Below are 17501 nucleotides of genomic sequence, written 5' to 3'. Positions count from 1 at the left end.
ATCTTAAAAGTGTCCAAACATGATTAATTGTGCGACAACAAGTTTTGCTTCCTAACATATGACTGAGTGGTCACGGTTTTGACTGACTCGAGCACATCAAATATCCGGGCAAGCTAAGTGTTCACCGTGGCCCGGGGCCCTCCTATCCACCCCCCACCCCACGGCCCCTCTTTTGTTTATCATGTGTCTGTTGTGTATCTTGTTCGTCCACTCTGAAGACCAACAGATTCGTTTTGTCCATAAATATGATTACACGTTCCATTACTGACATAACCCCTTATAATTATGTCAGTCAGTTTTCACCAGTTGATTCTCGTAAAAACTGGGTATATTTAAAAACTTCAACGAACAATTAGGTTACAATGAATGTATGCGTGTGTGTATTTTAGACGCTTCAGACTATAACCTCTATAGAAAGGTACATGTAGCTCGGTAAGAACACTCAAACTTACCACATAAAGTCCCCAACCAGTGCTGGCAATACGGGAGCAGACGACATTTATCGGTTTCCACGAGAGTTACTTTCCGTTTGTTATCACAGTGACCGCCCTTGATCTTGCTTTCAAGTGAAAACGTTTCCTTCATAAGTTCATTGCAAGTAATTAAAGTGTGTTTCGTCGAGGCTGGACTAAACATTATAGACTCGACTTTCTTGGACACTACCACTGGAGATGGCCGGAGAAGGGACAGGCGCAACTTTGCTACGATGCCTCCGAGATGATTTCGAGAGCTTTCGTTGTGACGACGAAAAGGTTCCAACGTTCTCATCCTTGGAACAGGTTAGTATCTGATTCTGAAAGAATCATAAAAGACCCTGACAGAAAGCACACTTGAACACAGAGTTTTGGGAGTGGCACCGCAATTTGATAAAATGTGGTATTTAAATTATGTGCATTTTCCCCTAGGCTTTCAACTCTGCGTGTTTAGACTCCGTGAATTTAATGGAAAATTAGCGTGCATGTCTAGCTTGTGCCTGAACTGAAATGACTGAAATTGTGTGGTTTGACCATTTTTTTTCTTCAGTTTTGACTTTACATTAAATGGGGACGGGTGGGGTGGGGGGCAGACACCATGTTTAGACAGAAGGAGGTGTTTCACTTGAAAGCGTACCTCTACCGCTTCTGCATGAATGCATTTTATTAGCATCAAGTTAATTACACTGTCATCTCGGCAAATAACAATAACATAGCTGTACATGTACGGTTTCATTCCTGTCAATATACACAGCAAGAACATGAATTCGCAAAATGATTTGCTATCTTGGAAAGCAGTTGACATTGCAGAGTACATAAGATGTTGGCCTTGAAGCATATTTATAATATGACATGCCGAATTTACAGAATTGCCAAATTTGCAGAATCAGCAACATTTTTGCCCATTTCGAAATGGGCAGCGTTTTGACGAAAATGCGTAAAGGATTCTAAAACTTGCCCATTTTGCAAAAGCGGCAGCAATTTGTTTGTGTGAAAATGCCTTGGATATCATCACACTTAGACAGCAAGATGTTTGAATGAATAAATATTAAAATAATCGATAAGTTATGGCAAAAAATGTAGTTTTTGACTCACATGCGAAGCAAAAGTGAGTCTATGTACTCACCCGAGTCGTCCGTCCGTCCGTCCGTCCGTCCGTCCGGACGTCCGTCCGTCCGTCCGGAAAACTTTAACGTTGGATATTTCTTGGACACTATTCAGTCTATCAGTACCAAATTTGGCAAGATGGTGTATGATGACAAGGCCCCAAAAAACATACATAGCATCTTGACCTTGCTTCAAGGTCAAGGTCGCGGGGGCCATAAATGTTGCCTAAAAAACAGCTATTTTTCACATTTTTCCCATTTTCTCTGAAATTTTTGAGATTGAATACCTCACCTATATATGATATATAGGGCAAAGTAAGCCCCATCTTTTGATACCAGTTTGGTTTACCTTGCTTCAAGGTCAAGGTCACAGGAGCTCTTCAAAGTTGGATTGTATACATATTTTGAAGTGACCTTGACCCTGAACTATGGAAGATAACTGTTTCAAACTTAAAAATTATGTGGGGCACATGTTATGCTTTCATCATGAGACACATTTGGTCACATATGATCAAGGTCAAGGTCACTTTGACCCTTATGAAATGTGACCAAAATAAGGTAGTGAACCACTAAAAGTGACCATATCTCATGGTAGAAAGAGCCAATAAGCACCATTGTACTTCCTATGTCTTGAATTAACAGCTTTGTGTTGCATGACCTTTGATGACCTTGACCTTGGGTCAAGGTCACATGTATTTTGGTAGGAAAAATGTGTAAAGCATGTGAGTCGTATGGGCTTTGCCCTTCTTGTTGTGCATTTTCAGAGTTATACTCGACACAGGCCAACACAGACCATAAAACCTGTCATAGGTAGGTAAGGCAATGTTAATGCAATGTTCTGGTGACACAAAAAGTAACGGACTGGCTGCCGCTTGTGCAAAATTGGCAAGTTTTTGAAGCCTTTACGCTTTTTCAGCAAAACGCTGTTATTTTGCTTAATGGATCTGGATCTCGATAACCCGCCTGGGTTGGTGGTTGGCGGGTGCGCCACAGAAGCCGACGACAACTATCAACGTGACGTTTTTTGGGTGTGCGCATCTAAAAGAGTCTTAAGAGTTCACTGTACACAAGGTGGATATAGTGTACAACTCCAGCTGGTCTTCTTGCTGCTGTACTTGCGGTTTTAGTCCGTTTGCCCTAGAATGTAGGCTTTTCAAGCAGTTAAAAAAATGCTATGTTACAATGTTATTGTTAAAAACTGGGTAAAAACTACTGAGGCTCTCACACTGGTTTCTGCCCCCCTAACGCCGATGAGAAGGCGCTGGGCGTGGTCAAGGTGACGGTGGCTTCGCTCAAATTGTTCCACTCGATCACTGTCTTTATAAAGAACGAGTTCCTGTATTGATCTGTCTTTGAGGGAGGAGCTTTGAAACAGCGGCTGTTGTTGGTTGCCTGTCTCTGGAGAATGTTTTGGCTCTCATACCCCTCGTAGGCTTTAGGCTTGACTCGGCGCCGAGATACGCTCACCGGGGTGAGGAAGGAGTCAGGGGGTAGGGCAGGTACAAGTCCATTGATGATTTTGAACAGCATCGTCAGGCGAAGTTGCTGACGGCGTTCCTGGAGTGTAGGAAGTTGGAGGTACTCTAGCATCTTGGTGACGCAGCCTGGGTCCTTGGACACGTAGTCTTTCGTGATGAACCTAGCGGCTAGGCGTTGGATGGTTCGAGTCTCTCAACGTCTTGTTTGTAGTAGGGGTCCCAGACCACCGCCCCGTACTCAAGGGTGGACCTGACAAGAGTGATGTAGGCAAGGCGACGGCACTCACGTGGGCAGTTCCGGAGGTTCCGGCGTAGGAAGCCTAGGGTAGATCCTGCCCTCTTGCAGAGGCTGGCGATGTGGGGGCCCCACTTCAGGTCGGCTGAGATCTGTATGCCGAGGTACGGGTTCTGTTCGACCTGTTGGAGGATGGTGTCTCCGAGGCTGTAGAAGTAGTGGGATGTGGATCTGGTGGAGAGGACGTAGCACTTCTTAGCGTTGAATCTCATCCCCCACTGGTTGGCCCACTCTTCCAAGCTCTTTAGGTCTGCCTGTAGCGTAAGGTGGTCCTGAAAGGTGCGGATCTGGCGGTAAAGGAGACAGTCATCCGCAAAAAGTCTGACAGACGACTGGACTGAGTCTGGGAGGTCGTTGATATGGCACAGGAACAACAACGGACCCAGCACTGTGCCTTGCGGGACGCCGGACTCGACCTCTACCTCTTCAGATGCCTCGCCCTCCAGTACAACCCTCATCTTCCGCTTGGTCAGGAAACTGGTCAGCCAGTTGTGGACACTTCCCCGCACACCGTAGTGGGCCAGCTTGTGGAGTAGTTTCTTGTGCGGGACAGTGTCGAAAGCCTTGCTGAAATCAAGGATGGCGACGTTTTGTCGATTAAGCGAAATGGGCAAAAATGTTGCCGATTCCGTGAATTTGGCACTTCTATGAATATGGCAAAACATACACAAATACATGAACCATTGCACTCACACAGACATATGCTCATAATTAAGCACCTACGCAGGCAAGCATGCATGCGAACACATACACACACTTTATGATATGATGCAGCTTATGTTGATGTTGTTTTTTCTCTCTTAGAAAGAGGTGGAGGAGTCCTGTGCCAGAGTCTATGCATCATTCCGAAATCGTCTGGACATTTTCCCTGAGTAAGTAGAAGGCGGCCCATACCCTGACAGGAGTGACGGGCATTGATTGATTGATTGATTGAAGTAGAAAAGGAGTCAGAAAACTTAGTTGTCCTTCTCTGCGAAATTAATTAAGGGACAGAACTCCATATCTTGATCAAGGGCACTCAGTATGGGCATATTTAGCCAAGTAGATTTAATACTTTATTTGTACATTTTCACTGTCAGATTCAGAATTTCAAGCATTAATTAGTTTTGTTTTAATACCACTTAAAAAAGAAAAGCGAGTGGCTTAATATGTGCTATCAATCTTCAGGTGGAAGACTCAGAAAAGTAATGATTTGAATTTGCAAAGTTATTGATTTTGGCATATATTGTATCTTAAAGTTGCACATTTTGTGCTGGGCACTAAGGCTTGTATCAGAAGAAGGCCACAGAGCTACACACTGAGCTGTGACACCGGTATACAAGTAGTTCAGTCCTGACATTGATAGAAGAGCTATACATCTATAACCCTAACCTTAACCCTACAAGCAGATGTTTGCTTATAAAAAACGCTCGCGCTGGACCCGAGTACTCTTCAGACATTCACACACACACACACACACACACACACACACACACACACACACACACACACTCTCTCTCTCTCTCTCCTTCTCGCTCTCCCTCTCTCTCACACACACACACACTACCACATCTCCATTCTAAAACACGTCACGTTCCAAATCAAAAGACGACATTCTATTTTCTTACGTCACTATTCTTGGTTTACGGTACCATTCGGCGGCTTTGCTACGAGTATGGCATAGTCTTGGTTTGCCGAGACCTTGCACCGTTCTATCAGACTGCCTGGCTGGCTGTTGCACCGCGAATTCCTCCCACCGCCAAGTCGGTTTTTTTGTGGTTTATTTCGCATTTAGGTCCCAGGTAACATTATGAAGTTTTAATACGATCAATCGGACCTATTATCAAGTTAGTGTATCAACTTTTGAACGAACTGCGCCCAGTAGTTTCCCAGCAATAAGCTGTTAAGTCGAGACACACAGACAGACAGACAGACACACAATTAAAGTCTGCTGGACCCTTGTACTAGCGTACTCGGGGAAAATATATATAGTACATTGTACCTGTATATGTTCTGGTTCTGCCTTGATGATATTTTCTTTTTCTTTGTGTCTTTTCAGCATTCCAATCTTGGAAAGAAACAACCACAAGGAATTTCTCTTGAAGGGTCTGAAGAATCTCTCAGCATCCTATGAGGTCTGAATTTGGTAAAATGGTCATTGATTGGATTAATAATAATTGGTTATGAACTGTTTATGAGTACAGAGCTTTTTGAAGTTAGTGATATCTCAGTTTGTTTTCTAGTTGCAAAATTATCAGTATATGGGTTGCTGGCTATGTTGAGTGATGGTTTGTTGTCAAATTTAAAAAAAAATTGCAATGAGGTAAGAAGTGCTAGATTTAAGCTACATATGGCACCAGAGTTCAGAATAGTTTGGCAATAGAACTACTGCATAATGTGTCCATCAGTGTTTTCAAAAATAGAAAGAGAGTGGGCAATGATGATGCTGTTATCATAAGATGTGGAAGAAAATGTGAAATTGTAAATAGAAATAAGGTGTGCATCAGCCCTGAAAGTCCAACAAATGGTGTACTCGCCTTTGGCTAGTGATTCTGAACATTTACTAGCCAGAGAGCAAAAATTACTAGCCAAACCAACAATTTGTTTCAGCAACTTTACTCGCATTTGGCGAGTAGATGAACATTTCTACTCGCCAGTTACATGTTTCTACTCGCCATGGCGAGTAAAAAAACCTCTCCACTTTCAGGCCTGTGCATTATATATTGTTTCTGCACTGTAAAGTGTGTATTGTAGAAGAGAGTGTGAACTGTGATCTATGGTATATTATCCTACATACGTGAGAGAGACACCCGTGAGATAATAATCGTTCAAATCACACGTGTGTATATCATGTAAATGAGGTCATGTCAAGCAAGTCTGGCAGGGACCTGTTTTTCCACTGCTTATGATGCCAAAGTCACCGAGACAAACGTCATTATAGAAACACAAATTGTGCTCGCTAATTACCCTCCGTGAATCTTTAGAACTAACACGTCACGCCACACTTTCAGAGTGACGTTTCTTTGCTTTGACGTAATAGATTGCACGAGGCTTTAGAAGAGATCGAGGTTCCAAAACAAGCGTCTTCAATTTAGCTGCCTCGAATGCAGGACATTTTCAGTAAAATACACGTAAGTACAGTATGTAGGATAAACAGAATACTACATGGCTTGCTGTGTCGTACCAGATTTACACTCGTTGCTTTTTCAAATAGTGAACAGCTCGCTTTCGCTCGCAGTTCAATATTTTAAAAAACAACTCGTGTAAATCTGGTACGACACAGCAAGCCATGTAGTATTCTCTATGTATGTTTTCAGTGTCTGGATGCAAGTCGCCCCTGGTTGTGCTACTGGATTTTGCATGGCCTCAGCCTTCTCGATTATGAAGTCTCTGAAGATCATGCACTCGGGCAAGTTCGGTTTTTTTGGGGGGGGATGGTGGGTGTATTTGTGTGTATGCATACATGTGGGTGTGCGCAATCAGGACCACCCTAAAGAGAGAGAGAGACACACACACAAAGTGAGAGAGAGAGTGTTTGTGTGCATGTGAGTGTGTGTGTGGAGCATGGGGTGGATGAATCTACGCACACAACTGTGTATGTGGCGATGAGTGTGTAGTTTATATTAAGAGATGATATCAATTTGTATTTGAATTTTTTTTTACATGATTTTTTTACCAGCTTCAAAATTGTCAATATATTTCACTCAATTTCACCAAAAGTCATCAATCTAAATAATAATAATAATAATTATAAGGGTATATTTATAGGGCGCAAAACCTAAAATAGTTCTAAGTGCCTTACAATCAATCTTAAATATAATAATCTTAATAACAGCAACAACACACATACATGTAGTCCAAAAATCTGTGTGGATATTTTAGACAGTTTTTGTGACATGAAATACTTTCTTTTCTTCTTCAGGATTGCAGCATTTCTGGGCAAATGTCAACATCCCAAAGGAGGCTTCGGAGGTAATGTTAATGGTTCTTGATTCAACTCCTTCTCTAGTGAGGTTGATTTAAAAGATTATTTATGCTCACGATAATTTCCTTGCAGTTATCTAAAACAAAAGTTAGTTGAATGAATGTTTTCTTGATGACACTGATTTGCCTATTGTATTGCAAGGATGTCTGGTGGAAATGGTGTTTGTGTGAAGAATATGTGTTAATTGTTGTAACTGAAAGTTTATGCTTTGCGAATTCGAGCATCATTGCCAAACTGCAGTATTATCTATTATTGTTATTGTATCATTACATGCAGGTCTAACGTTTGTGAATAGGATCTTGTGTGTCGGTCTTTGTCAATGTCTCCAGCCATTTTTATGCAAGTGTGTGCTTTGCTGTGTGGACTGTGTGTGTGTGTGTGTCTGTTGTTACCCCCCGCGGGTTAGGGGGAAGAATTTACCCGATGCTCCCCAGCATGTCGTAAGAGGCGACTAACGGATTCTGTTTCTCCTTTTACCCTTGTTAAGTGTTTCTTGTATAGAATATAGTCAATTTTTGTAAAGATTTTAATCAAGCAGTATGTAAGAAATGTTAAGTCCTTTGTACTGGAAACTTGCATTCTCCCAGTAAGGTAATACATCGTACTACGTTGCAAGCCCCTGGAGCAAATTTTTGATTAGTGCTTTTGTGAACAAGAAACAATTGACAAGTGGCTCTATCCCATCTTTCCCCGTCGCGATATAACCTTCGTGGTTGAAAACGACATTAAACACCAAATAAAGAAAAGAAAGTGTGTGTTGTTCTTGTTTGTGTGCTTTACGTACTGCAATGTCTGCATCTAAAAATGAAATTAACTTTTTTCGTTTGATAAGGAGGGCCAGGCCAGTTCGCTCATCTTGCCCCAACCTATGCAGCTGTCAATGCCCTGTGTATTCTGGCCACCGTCACAGAAAAAGTATTTGACAACTTGGACAGGTATGCAGTTTTCTGAGAGGACAGTTCAACCTTTGATGTTGGTGTTTGCCAGTCAAGCAAGGTCACCTTCCTGCTTAGAACGTGTTTGCGTGATGATTCTAGCTCCAGCCACACGCCTCTGTGAAAATAGAAGCTTTAGTTTGTTTAGAGTTTGTTGTTCTGAAAAACTAAGAGATTGAAAGTTTGGCTAATTCAGAAAAATAGGCTAGGAATAGCACTAACAATACATGTACTACCATGCAGACTAGTCTGAAAGTTGTTTGTATGATCAGCCAGGAATATGTGAATGTGATAGTGTAGCATACTGAGAAAGTTGATTGTTACTTCTGTGAATTTGTCCCGCTTTATTTTCATTACTTTGTTAATCCATTGCTGGGAAATTAGGGTCGCCTCCCCCCAGTGAAAAGCTAGCAGCAACAAGAGTTGCACTACCAAGCTGTGTTTTTGTTTAGCTGTAATCAGCCACCTGCTCTTTTGGCAGAATGACAGGTCTTTTATGTGCCACAGTGGTGACATAAGGGTTGGACATGGATACCATCTCTTAGAGACATAAAGTTGGCCCCATTTCCATCTGGCCCTTGACTCAAACCCGCGACTAAAGGATCACAAGTCCAGTGCTCTATTGATTGAACTGCCAGTCCCCCCATTTTATTTATGTTCTCTGTGTATTGTTAAAACGGCAGGCTGATAAAGTTATTCCCAATTAAAAGTAAAATATGCAGTCTCTGTCTCCAGGCCAAGCTTGTATCGTTTCATGATGGCCATGAGGAACAAACAGGGAGCGTTCAAAATGCACGAAGGAGGAGAAGTCGACATCAGGTTTGTCTTTTGTTTGACTATTTCTACTTGTTACATTATTTTGTGGCTTACCAGAGAGATATGAGTGTATCATGTTCTGGAAGTCAGCCTAAGAATACCATAAGTTTTGAGTAGCTTATTCTCTTGGCTGTATACTGCTTTGAATGTGTGTATACATTTATTAGAATGCTGCCCATTTCCTCTTAACTTCTTTCAATTCATATTTTGAGATTCGTTCATGTATGTCAAGGTATATATGTGATTATGTCTTGAAAGGTGAGTGTAGTTCTGGGTTTAATAAACTCAGCTTTACCACTGGAATCCTAGTGTGTAAAATCTTATTGACATCTCAACACTACATTTTATGGTTACAGTTAATGATGGTTTGACTTTTGTGGAAGAAGTGAGTGCACATGTATGTCTTGCAAGCTCCACTTTACAATCTGAGTGTTTGATAAAATGTGGTGTGAATTATCTCTTTGTGTGCAGAGGAGCTTACTGTGCAGCGTCAGCAGCTCGTCTGACCAACATGTGCAGCAAGGAACTCTTTGTTGGTACTGCTGAATGGATCTGCAGGTAAAATGAAAAAAACATCGCCCACAGATTTGCGAATAAAAGTTCCCATTAGAAAACCCTGACTTGAAGGCTATTTCATGACAAAATTTGTGAATTCCCAAAACAAGCAATAAGAGAAAATCCAAACTTATAAGGGTGATCTCAATCCCAAGCTATTTCCAGATTTTGACAACTCTCAAGTTCCATCTGTGTAGAATGTTTGTACTGACCCTAGCCGACAAACAGAGTGGCTCTGATAGCTTTTTTTCAATGTCGTTTTGGGGTGTTTAGTTGTTTTAAACCGTGAACTTGGGTTTCAGTCTGTTTTGGTGTAAGCAAGCACTGTTGTCCCATACTGGCTTTGGATTGAAACAGCAAACTGTTTTATGGTAGATTTGAGACTTGATGTTTTCACTTTGTATGTTTCTATGTTTGGGTTGTTAACATATGTAGTTTGATAGCTCAAGAACAGACGAACCACACTTTTCCATCCATTGTTTAATTGTGTGGACAATAGATGAAATTATCAAATGTCTTAGATGTCAGACGTATGAAGGAGGCTTTGCTGGATTCCCAGGCCAGGAGGCCCATGGTGGTTACTCTTTCTGTGGCATTGCTGCGCTGGTTATTCTCAACAAACCTGAGCTGTGCGACTTGCCCAGACTCTTGGTGAGTTGACTGTGTATGAATTATAAATTGAGGATGTTTTTGTGTGTATGAATCTTGTGAAGGCGGTTATGATTATTGGGCTAAGAACGCCATCAATATGTGTTTATGATATTGGCTGATTTTTGACTAATTTTGGCAAGCACATCTGACTTTTGAGATGTTTGAGAGAGAGGATGGTGTGTGAGAGAGAAAGAGAATTTTAATGTTTTAATGTAGTTAATTTGCTTTTACTTTGTACTTTTATGATTCAAGAGTGCAAGAATACAATCCTAGGTCGTGTATGGGCAGTGGTGGACTTGGTGGGAGAGTATTGAAGAGTCAATACGGTGTATCACTAAAGTACCATGTGATCTTTTTGCTTTATGACAGCGTTGGACGGCCATGCGTCAAATGAAGTACGAGGGAGGATTTCAAGGTCGCACCAACAAACTGGTGGATGGTTGTTATTCCTTCTGGCAAGGCGGTGCTTTCCCCATCATTCACATGATACTGTGTCAAGAAGGTTAGTCTTAGGCAAGCGTGCAGGGAATGTGTGTATGAGAAGCAAGCTTATGTGTTGTATCTACCCAAAGTCTTAACTAAAAATCAAAACGCAACTGATTTTGTTCTTGGACATTGCTACAAAATAATAAGAAAGATCCTCTTATCCAAGGTGAGTAGCAACAACTTCATGCTGAAGGTATTGTCTTTGTCTTTTGGAGTACAGTACAACCCCCTTTTAAGATGACTACCCTCCCTTTTTGAAGACCTTGCTTTGTTCTAGTCATGGCCTCTTCTTCTTCTTCTTCTTCTTCTTCTGCGTTCGTGGGCTGAAACTCCCACGTACACTCGTGTTTTTTGTACGAGTGGAATTTTACGTGTATGACCGTTTTTTACCCCGCCATTTAGGCAGCCATACGCCGTTTTCGGAGGAAGCATGTTGGGTATTTTCGTGTTTCTATAACCCACCGAACTCTGACATGGATTACAGGATCTTTTTCGTGCGCACTTGGTCTTGTGCTTGCATGTACACACGGGGGTGTTCGGACACCGAGGAGAGTCTGCACACAAAGTTGACTCTGAGAAATAAATCTCTCGCCGAACGTGGGGACGAACTCACGCTGACAGCGGCCAACTGGATACAAATCCAACGCGCTACCGACTGAGCTACATCCCCGCCCAATGGCCTCTTTAAATTTACCTCCATTTTGAGACTCACTCCTTTTTTTAAGAACCAATTTTCTCAGATTTGTTTTAGGTCTCAGAAGGGGTTTAACACAAAAGATATGTAGTACAATTTTATACACAACATTAATGCAACACAGTGTTGTGATAGGTTGTGAAGTTTAAGTTTGTTTGACAATTTTTGTTTGTATGCTTCTGTTGTCTGTATGCAAATATCTGTTCATCACCTTTGCTGTACTGTACATAATGTACATTGCAGAGGACTCGGCGGTAAGCGCAAAGAACTGGATGTTTGACCAACAAGCTCTGCAGGAGTACGTTCTCATCTGCTGTCAGAATGCTGTGGGAGGGCTTGTGGACAAGCCTGGAAAGTGAGTGACCCACAGTTGTATCTGCCTGTCTGTCCCTTCTCTCTCAAACTGATTCAGAGTCTGTCGTTTTAATCAGGCAAAAAGTGACTGAGATTATTTAGGTGAATAGGTAAACACCAGTGTCAACTCTTCATTAAATGTTTCATGTGCAAATAGATCGCATATGAATTGAAGGATGTGGTATCTGTTTAATTTTCTTCTGAACAATGAATGAGAGAGTGTTGGCTTAGTTTGTTTGTGTGTACCCTTTGATAAAGTGAAGTGTACTGCTCTTTCAAGCCAAGGGACCAAAGAATTTGGTATCGGAATCATTGTTTTGTGAATAATGAGCAAGAGAGCATTGGCTTGGTTTGTTTGTTAGTACTCTTTGATAAAGTGAAGTGCACTGGTGTTTCAGGCCAAGGGACCACTACCACACATGCTACACTCTGTCAGGTCTGTCCGTAGCCCAACATTACACTGGCGGCAAGCTGGCACACACCTTCGTCGTTGGCAGTCCTGATAACCTGCTGGTGAGTTGTTTATATCTTCCAGTTGGCTCACGTAAGTGTAGCCTATGCGATGATAAACTTTGTCTGTCTGTGCGTGTGTGTGTGATAGAAACTTTAACATTTCTGAGTCTATGGATAAAGCTCGCATAAGAAGATTACGTCTCGGTCAAAAGTGTTTGACGTGTGTGGTAGAAACTTTAACATTTGAAGACGTCACATTATGACGTAAGAGGGTTAGACGTCACGCAAAGGAATTACTGAAAGTCTCGGTCATTGTTATTGTGAGCGGGCCGAGACTAGTTGGCAGATCCAGTGTCTCGCTTTCTTGCAGTTTCACCTATGCTTACTGTGTGTGTGTGTGTATGTGTGACGAAGTGATTGAGTTTGTGTTACTGTTTGTCGATTTCTTACGTGAGCCTTGAAGGCTTCGCCTCTTGTTTTTCTTTTGCTTTTCTTTTTCATCAGACAAAGAATTCCCCCAATCCCCTCTCACTGCTAGCAGACACAGAGACGAACAAAGCATAATTTTTTTTATGTCTTACAATTCTGTCATAGGAAGTTGCCATGCTTTTCTTCCATTCTGTCTTCCCTGTTTCTTTAAAAGCTTTCTTGTAGTTCCGTTTTTTGTTTCCCTAGTTTTTGGTTTTCATTTGTATGATAGTGGAAATAGTCGAGGGAGAAAAAAATGTTCACCTGAATATGTACATTATTAAATTACATATTCTTACTCCGAATCACATAAAGCATTGACGCAGTCTGAGATGCTAAGGTCTGAAAAGGCTACCCGTCTTAAACAATTTTAAAGGGAAGCAACCCCACCACAAAAAGTGTAAATGGAGCCTTGTCTCGGGAGTCTTATGACTGGTCGGCTTCACGGTTTTCCGTGTATGCTTACCAGTCTTTGTTTTCTGTTTTGGGGTTTTTGATTCACATTCAATTACCTACAAGCAGACTGAACTGCGGACACCATGGCTTTTAGCCATTTTGTTCATGGTCACCGGTCACACCAGGCTTCGACCACTGTGACTTCCGCACTTCCGGTTGCTTACGCACAATCGTAAGTCGCTGCTTCCTCGTACTATCTCTCTCTGCTTTCGCAGGGACTGGTAGAGGATAACTGGCGACCATCTCTTTTGAGGGCAGCTTGACTGCTGGTTACAGCACCCTTCTCAAGCATGCTTTATGGGTGACAATGTCAAAGATAGCAGCCAGTTTCTTTCTTTGGCGTTTTTTCTGTCACTACCCAGGAGTACTATGTTTCTTGTCTTGGTTAGACTTGGACTCTAACGCAGAGAAGCAGTACAGCCTGCATTGGAGGGTGAGCGTTTCTTGGAATTTTAGGAACGCTTTTGCTCTTTATTGAGCTTTTCCCATCGAGTTGGACTCTGGTATCTTGTACTCAGGCGTCTCTCTCTCTCTTTGTGTGGAGATCGGTCACTCTTCTCTTGAGCTGACTTCTATCTCACAGGCCTTTTCGGTCTTCACTCCATCCCAAGGTTGGCATACTTTGGCATGATTGTCTTACGGTCACCTCGAGGGTTCGTCCTACTCAGCACTGAGTGGACAACCTTATGCACGGATCGTTCCAGGGCATTGGCATTTCCTTCCAATAGAAAGGGGGGGGCAGCTCGTCTTTCCCCTCGACTCGGCTCGGGTTCATTAAATCCAGGGCTTGGGTCTCTTCCTGGGCCGTTTTACGGTCCGGGAGATTGGACGAAGTGCTGGGCACAGCTTACTGGCTCTCTGAAGTTGTCTTTAGCAAGTTTTGCCTGAGAGACATCGTGGCTGTCAATTAGGACGGTTCTCGGGTCCCTTCCTGACTTGTTGGCAGCGGGCCAGTTCCTGGCAAGGGTTTTAGAGTGAGTTAGATTTTTCTTTCCCACTGGGCCCTTCCTGACTTGTTGGCAGCGGGCCAGTTTCTGGCAAGGATTTTAGAATGAGTTAGATTTTTCTTTCCCACCGCCTTGTTGAAGCTGTCTGCTTTATGTCATTCGGAGTAAGAATATGTAATTTAATCGAAAATTCTAAGAATAAATTTTCATTTGATTAATATACTTACCCGAATCACATAGTTTATGCCCTCCCACCAACCCCGCTTATGGTTTTTTAGTTTCTTTAAAGCCGTGTGATCTTGACCACGTGTTGAGGAGCGGTAGTGACGTAGTACACACCAATGGGAGGTAACTCCCCGAGTCTGTGGTCATTACCATGGCTCCATTTACACATTTTGTGGTGGGGTTGCTTCCCTTTAAAATTGTTTAAGACGGGTAGCCTTTTCAGACCTTAGCATCTCAGACTGCGTCAATGCTTTATGTGATTCGGGTAAGTATATTAATCAAATGAAAATTTATTCTTAAAATTTTCGATTTAAATTACAATGAAAACCTTTCTATATGGTTGCAGAGAGCGGTCCACCCTGTATTCAACCTGGTGGTGGACGCAGTGGCCCTAGCTTCCAGACATTTCCAGCAGGCAGGACTACCCACAGATTCCTAATACTGAAAATCAGGTCGGCATTCCATCGGCACAACGCCTGTCATCATTGTCAAATGCCATCAGTATGGAAGATATTCAGAAATTGGAATTAACTGTGAGCATACAAAATGCCTTCAGTATGGAAGATATTCAGAAATTGGAATTAACTGTGAGCATACAAAATGCCTTCAGTATGGAAGATATTCAGAAATTGGAATTAACTGTGAGCATACAAAATGCCTTCAGTATGGAAGATATTCAGAAATTGGAAATAACTGTCAGCATCAAAGATCATCACGGGCGGGGATATAGCTCAGTTGGTAGCGCGCTGGATTTGTATTCAGTTGGCCGCTGTCAGCGTGAGTTCGATCCCAGGTTCGGCAGAAATTTATTTCACAGAGTCAACTTTGTGTGCAGACTCTCTTCGGTGTCCGAACCTCCCCCCGTGTACACTACATTGGGTGTGCACGTTAAAGATCCCACGATTGACAAAAGGGTCTTTCCTGGCAAAATTGCTTAGGCACAGTTAATAATTGTCTACCTATACCCGTGTGACTTGGAATAATAGGCCGTGAAAGGTAAATATGCGCCGAAATGGCTGCAATCTACTGGCCGTATAAAATTTCATCTCACACGGCATCACTGCAGAGCGCCTAGAACTGTACCCACGGAATATGCGCGATATAAGACTCATTGATTGATTGATTGACAAATGCAATCACTGCAAGTGTCTCCTTTTCACCAAAGAACTAGTGTAAGCTTGTGAAGAGTGTCAGATGATAATGTACTACATGTAGGTATGTATACTTTGAACACTGGATCTCCCTTCTTTGAGTCATATGTGACGTCAGAGGCTGAATAAAACTCATATTTACGCGGTTTGCCGAGACTACAAAAGAGTGCATGCTTGTGTGCCTTCAGTCGTAAGAGATAACAGGAATTCTAATCAAAATGGTTTGATGCATAAATGTTAGCGCGGCTTCGGAGAACAATAACTTTCTCCTTCTGTGTAAAATGTTATATTTTTGTCAATTTACAAATAACGCATAATATGTGACAAGTCTCAACTTGTAATTGTTTCCATTGTATGCTGTTTCTATGGGGAAAGGCAAAGAACAGACTGCTTCCCTGATCAAACATCAGTTCTAAAAATTAATGTCTCTTCCGTCTTCAACACTCATTTCTAAAATTTAGGGAGTACCAGTTTAAATCTGACACATTGTATGTTAATTTCAATACTGGAAAAATATTTTCAGTCCATGCTTGAGCCTCCAAAGACAGCAGTGCAAGGAAGATCTGTCAGTAACCATACATACATTTTTACGGAGAAAAAACCAAACTTACAACCATGTGAATACCCAATATGACAAGCTTACAGTTGTAACAATTTTGGAAGCCCAGAGAAACAAAATTGGTAAGATTTTTCACATTCTTAGTATGTGATGCATTTTATGTGATGTGTGGTGAATGCTAAGTGATGCTCAGATTATAACTGACATGAATGAACTTAAAAAGATCAGATAAACAAAAGTTGGCCCGTCTTGTACAGGCAGAATTCTTATGCGAACCTTCCATGAATAACACCGACCTCTGTTGATGCTATGTAATAATTTGCAAATGTGATGTGGTGATGAATGTTGTGAATCGCTGAATGCTGTATTCCCACTTTGTCAAACATGTCAAAGGACCTTGATAGTCAACGATAACTTGTACTACATGTATCTTCATGTTTGTATTAGGAGAAATCTCGCCCAGAATACTATTGTTTCTTTTTTTGATGCTTTCTCTTTTGTTTTCCTTTTTCCATTTGTTATGTTGAGTTTGCCGTTTTCCTAATCATCAAGGTATATTGTTGCAGTATTCCTGAATTCAAAGCAGTTGATTGATTGCAAGCGTATGAAAATATGCAACATATTTGACTCAATTCATGGGAAGAAACCATCATCTTGATCAGCTGTTATTAACTCAGTCCTTGTGAGTGTTGAGTCAGCGTTTTAATTTCATGGTGCTTGTCGGTTCATGTTTTATTTTGTTTGTGTGATAGTGATTTTGATTTTACAACTTTTTAACAGAAAGCCTAAAGAATGAATGTAAAGACGTTCTGGATACATGTAGGTAGGAATCTTTCATTAAAGAGGCCGAGTATCTTACCCAAAAAGTATTTACAGCCGAGTCTGGCCATTGAAGTTTATTTTCAGTTCTTTTTGTTGAAAACTTGAAAAATAGTCTACGGTGGTTTTCGTTGCAGTTGTTATTTTATATTGAAAGGTTATCTAATGTTGATATAAGTAATTAATAATTAAAGGACTTGTAGTTTTAACTTCTTGCCCTTGTGAATGTACGACTGTAGTGGCATTATTGGTCAGTCTTTGCCTTTTCTTTCTCTCTTCAACTATTCCAAGTACATTTATACAGAAAAAAGGCAGTTTTGATTTTTCTTGTAACAACACCCGAAGATTCCTCGTTTTGTGTGCCACTATTATGGTCCTTGTACCCCACCCCCTCCTCATAAAGTTGGAGGTAACCAGCTTGGACTCAATTCAGTCCGTCATATGTCAATTGTGATTTGCTTGTGTGAATGATGCCATTCATGTGTATGAAAATCTTTTGTGTTAATAAATTCTGGTTACATGTATACATGTAATGTGAACCTGAGATTTGTATTAAACCACATTCAGCAGGAGCTCAAGATGTATATATGCAAGTATACAGTGGAACCACTCTTTA

General features: G+C 41.5%; 1 protein-coding gene across 1 annotated transcript; it reads left to right on the top strand.

Moving 5' to 3' along the window:
* Window positions 1–594: 594 nt before the first annotated feature.
* Window positions 595–17409, top strand: LOC138953584 (protein farnesyltransferase subunit beta-like). Its single transcript, XM_070325436.1, has 13 exons — window positions 595–779; window positions 4157–4224; window positions 5391–5466; window positions 6649–6740; window positions 7254–7303; window positions 8149–8251; window positions 8987–9070; window positions 9539–9625; window positions 10144–10273; window positions 10643–10775; window positions 11697–11808; window positions 12206–12320; window positions 14703–17409. Exons 1-13 carry the CDS (start codon window positions 672–674, stop codon window positions 14793–14795), a joined length of 1251 nt encoding a protein of 416 aa, XP_070181537.1. The 5' UTR covers window positions 595–671; the 3' UTR covers window positions 14796–17409.
* The last annotated feature ends 92 nt before the right edge of the window (window positions 17410–17501 follow it).

This window comes from Littorina saxatilis, linkage group LG17 (genome assembly GCF_037325665.1).
Source record: "Littorina saxatilis isolate snail1 linkage group LG17, US_GU_Lsax_2.0, whole genome shotgun sequence".
Taxonomy (NCBI): Eukaryota; Metazoa; Mollusca; class Gastropoda; order Littorinimorpha; family Littorinidae; genus Littorina; species Littorina saxatilis.
The sequence above is the reverse complement of the archived record's forward strand: the minus strand, read 5'-3'. Positions and strand labels throughout refer to the sequence as shown.

Bases quoted from the DNA above. Each gene is read 5' to 3' on its own strand.
- LOC138953584 (XM_070325436.1), top strand. From the start codon at position 672: ATGGCCGGAGAAGGGACAGGCGCAACTTTGCTACGATGCCTCCGAGAT. The intron at 10,274-10,642 runs GTGAGTTGACTG...GCTTTATGACAG, and splicing joins GCGACTTGCCCAGACTCTTG to CGTTGGACGGCCATGCGTCA. The intron at 11,809-12,205 runs GTGAGTGACCCA...CTGGTGTTTCAG, and splicing joins CTTGTGGACAAGCCTGGAAA to GCCAAGGGACCACTACCACA.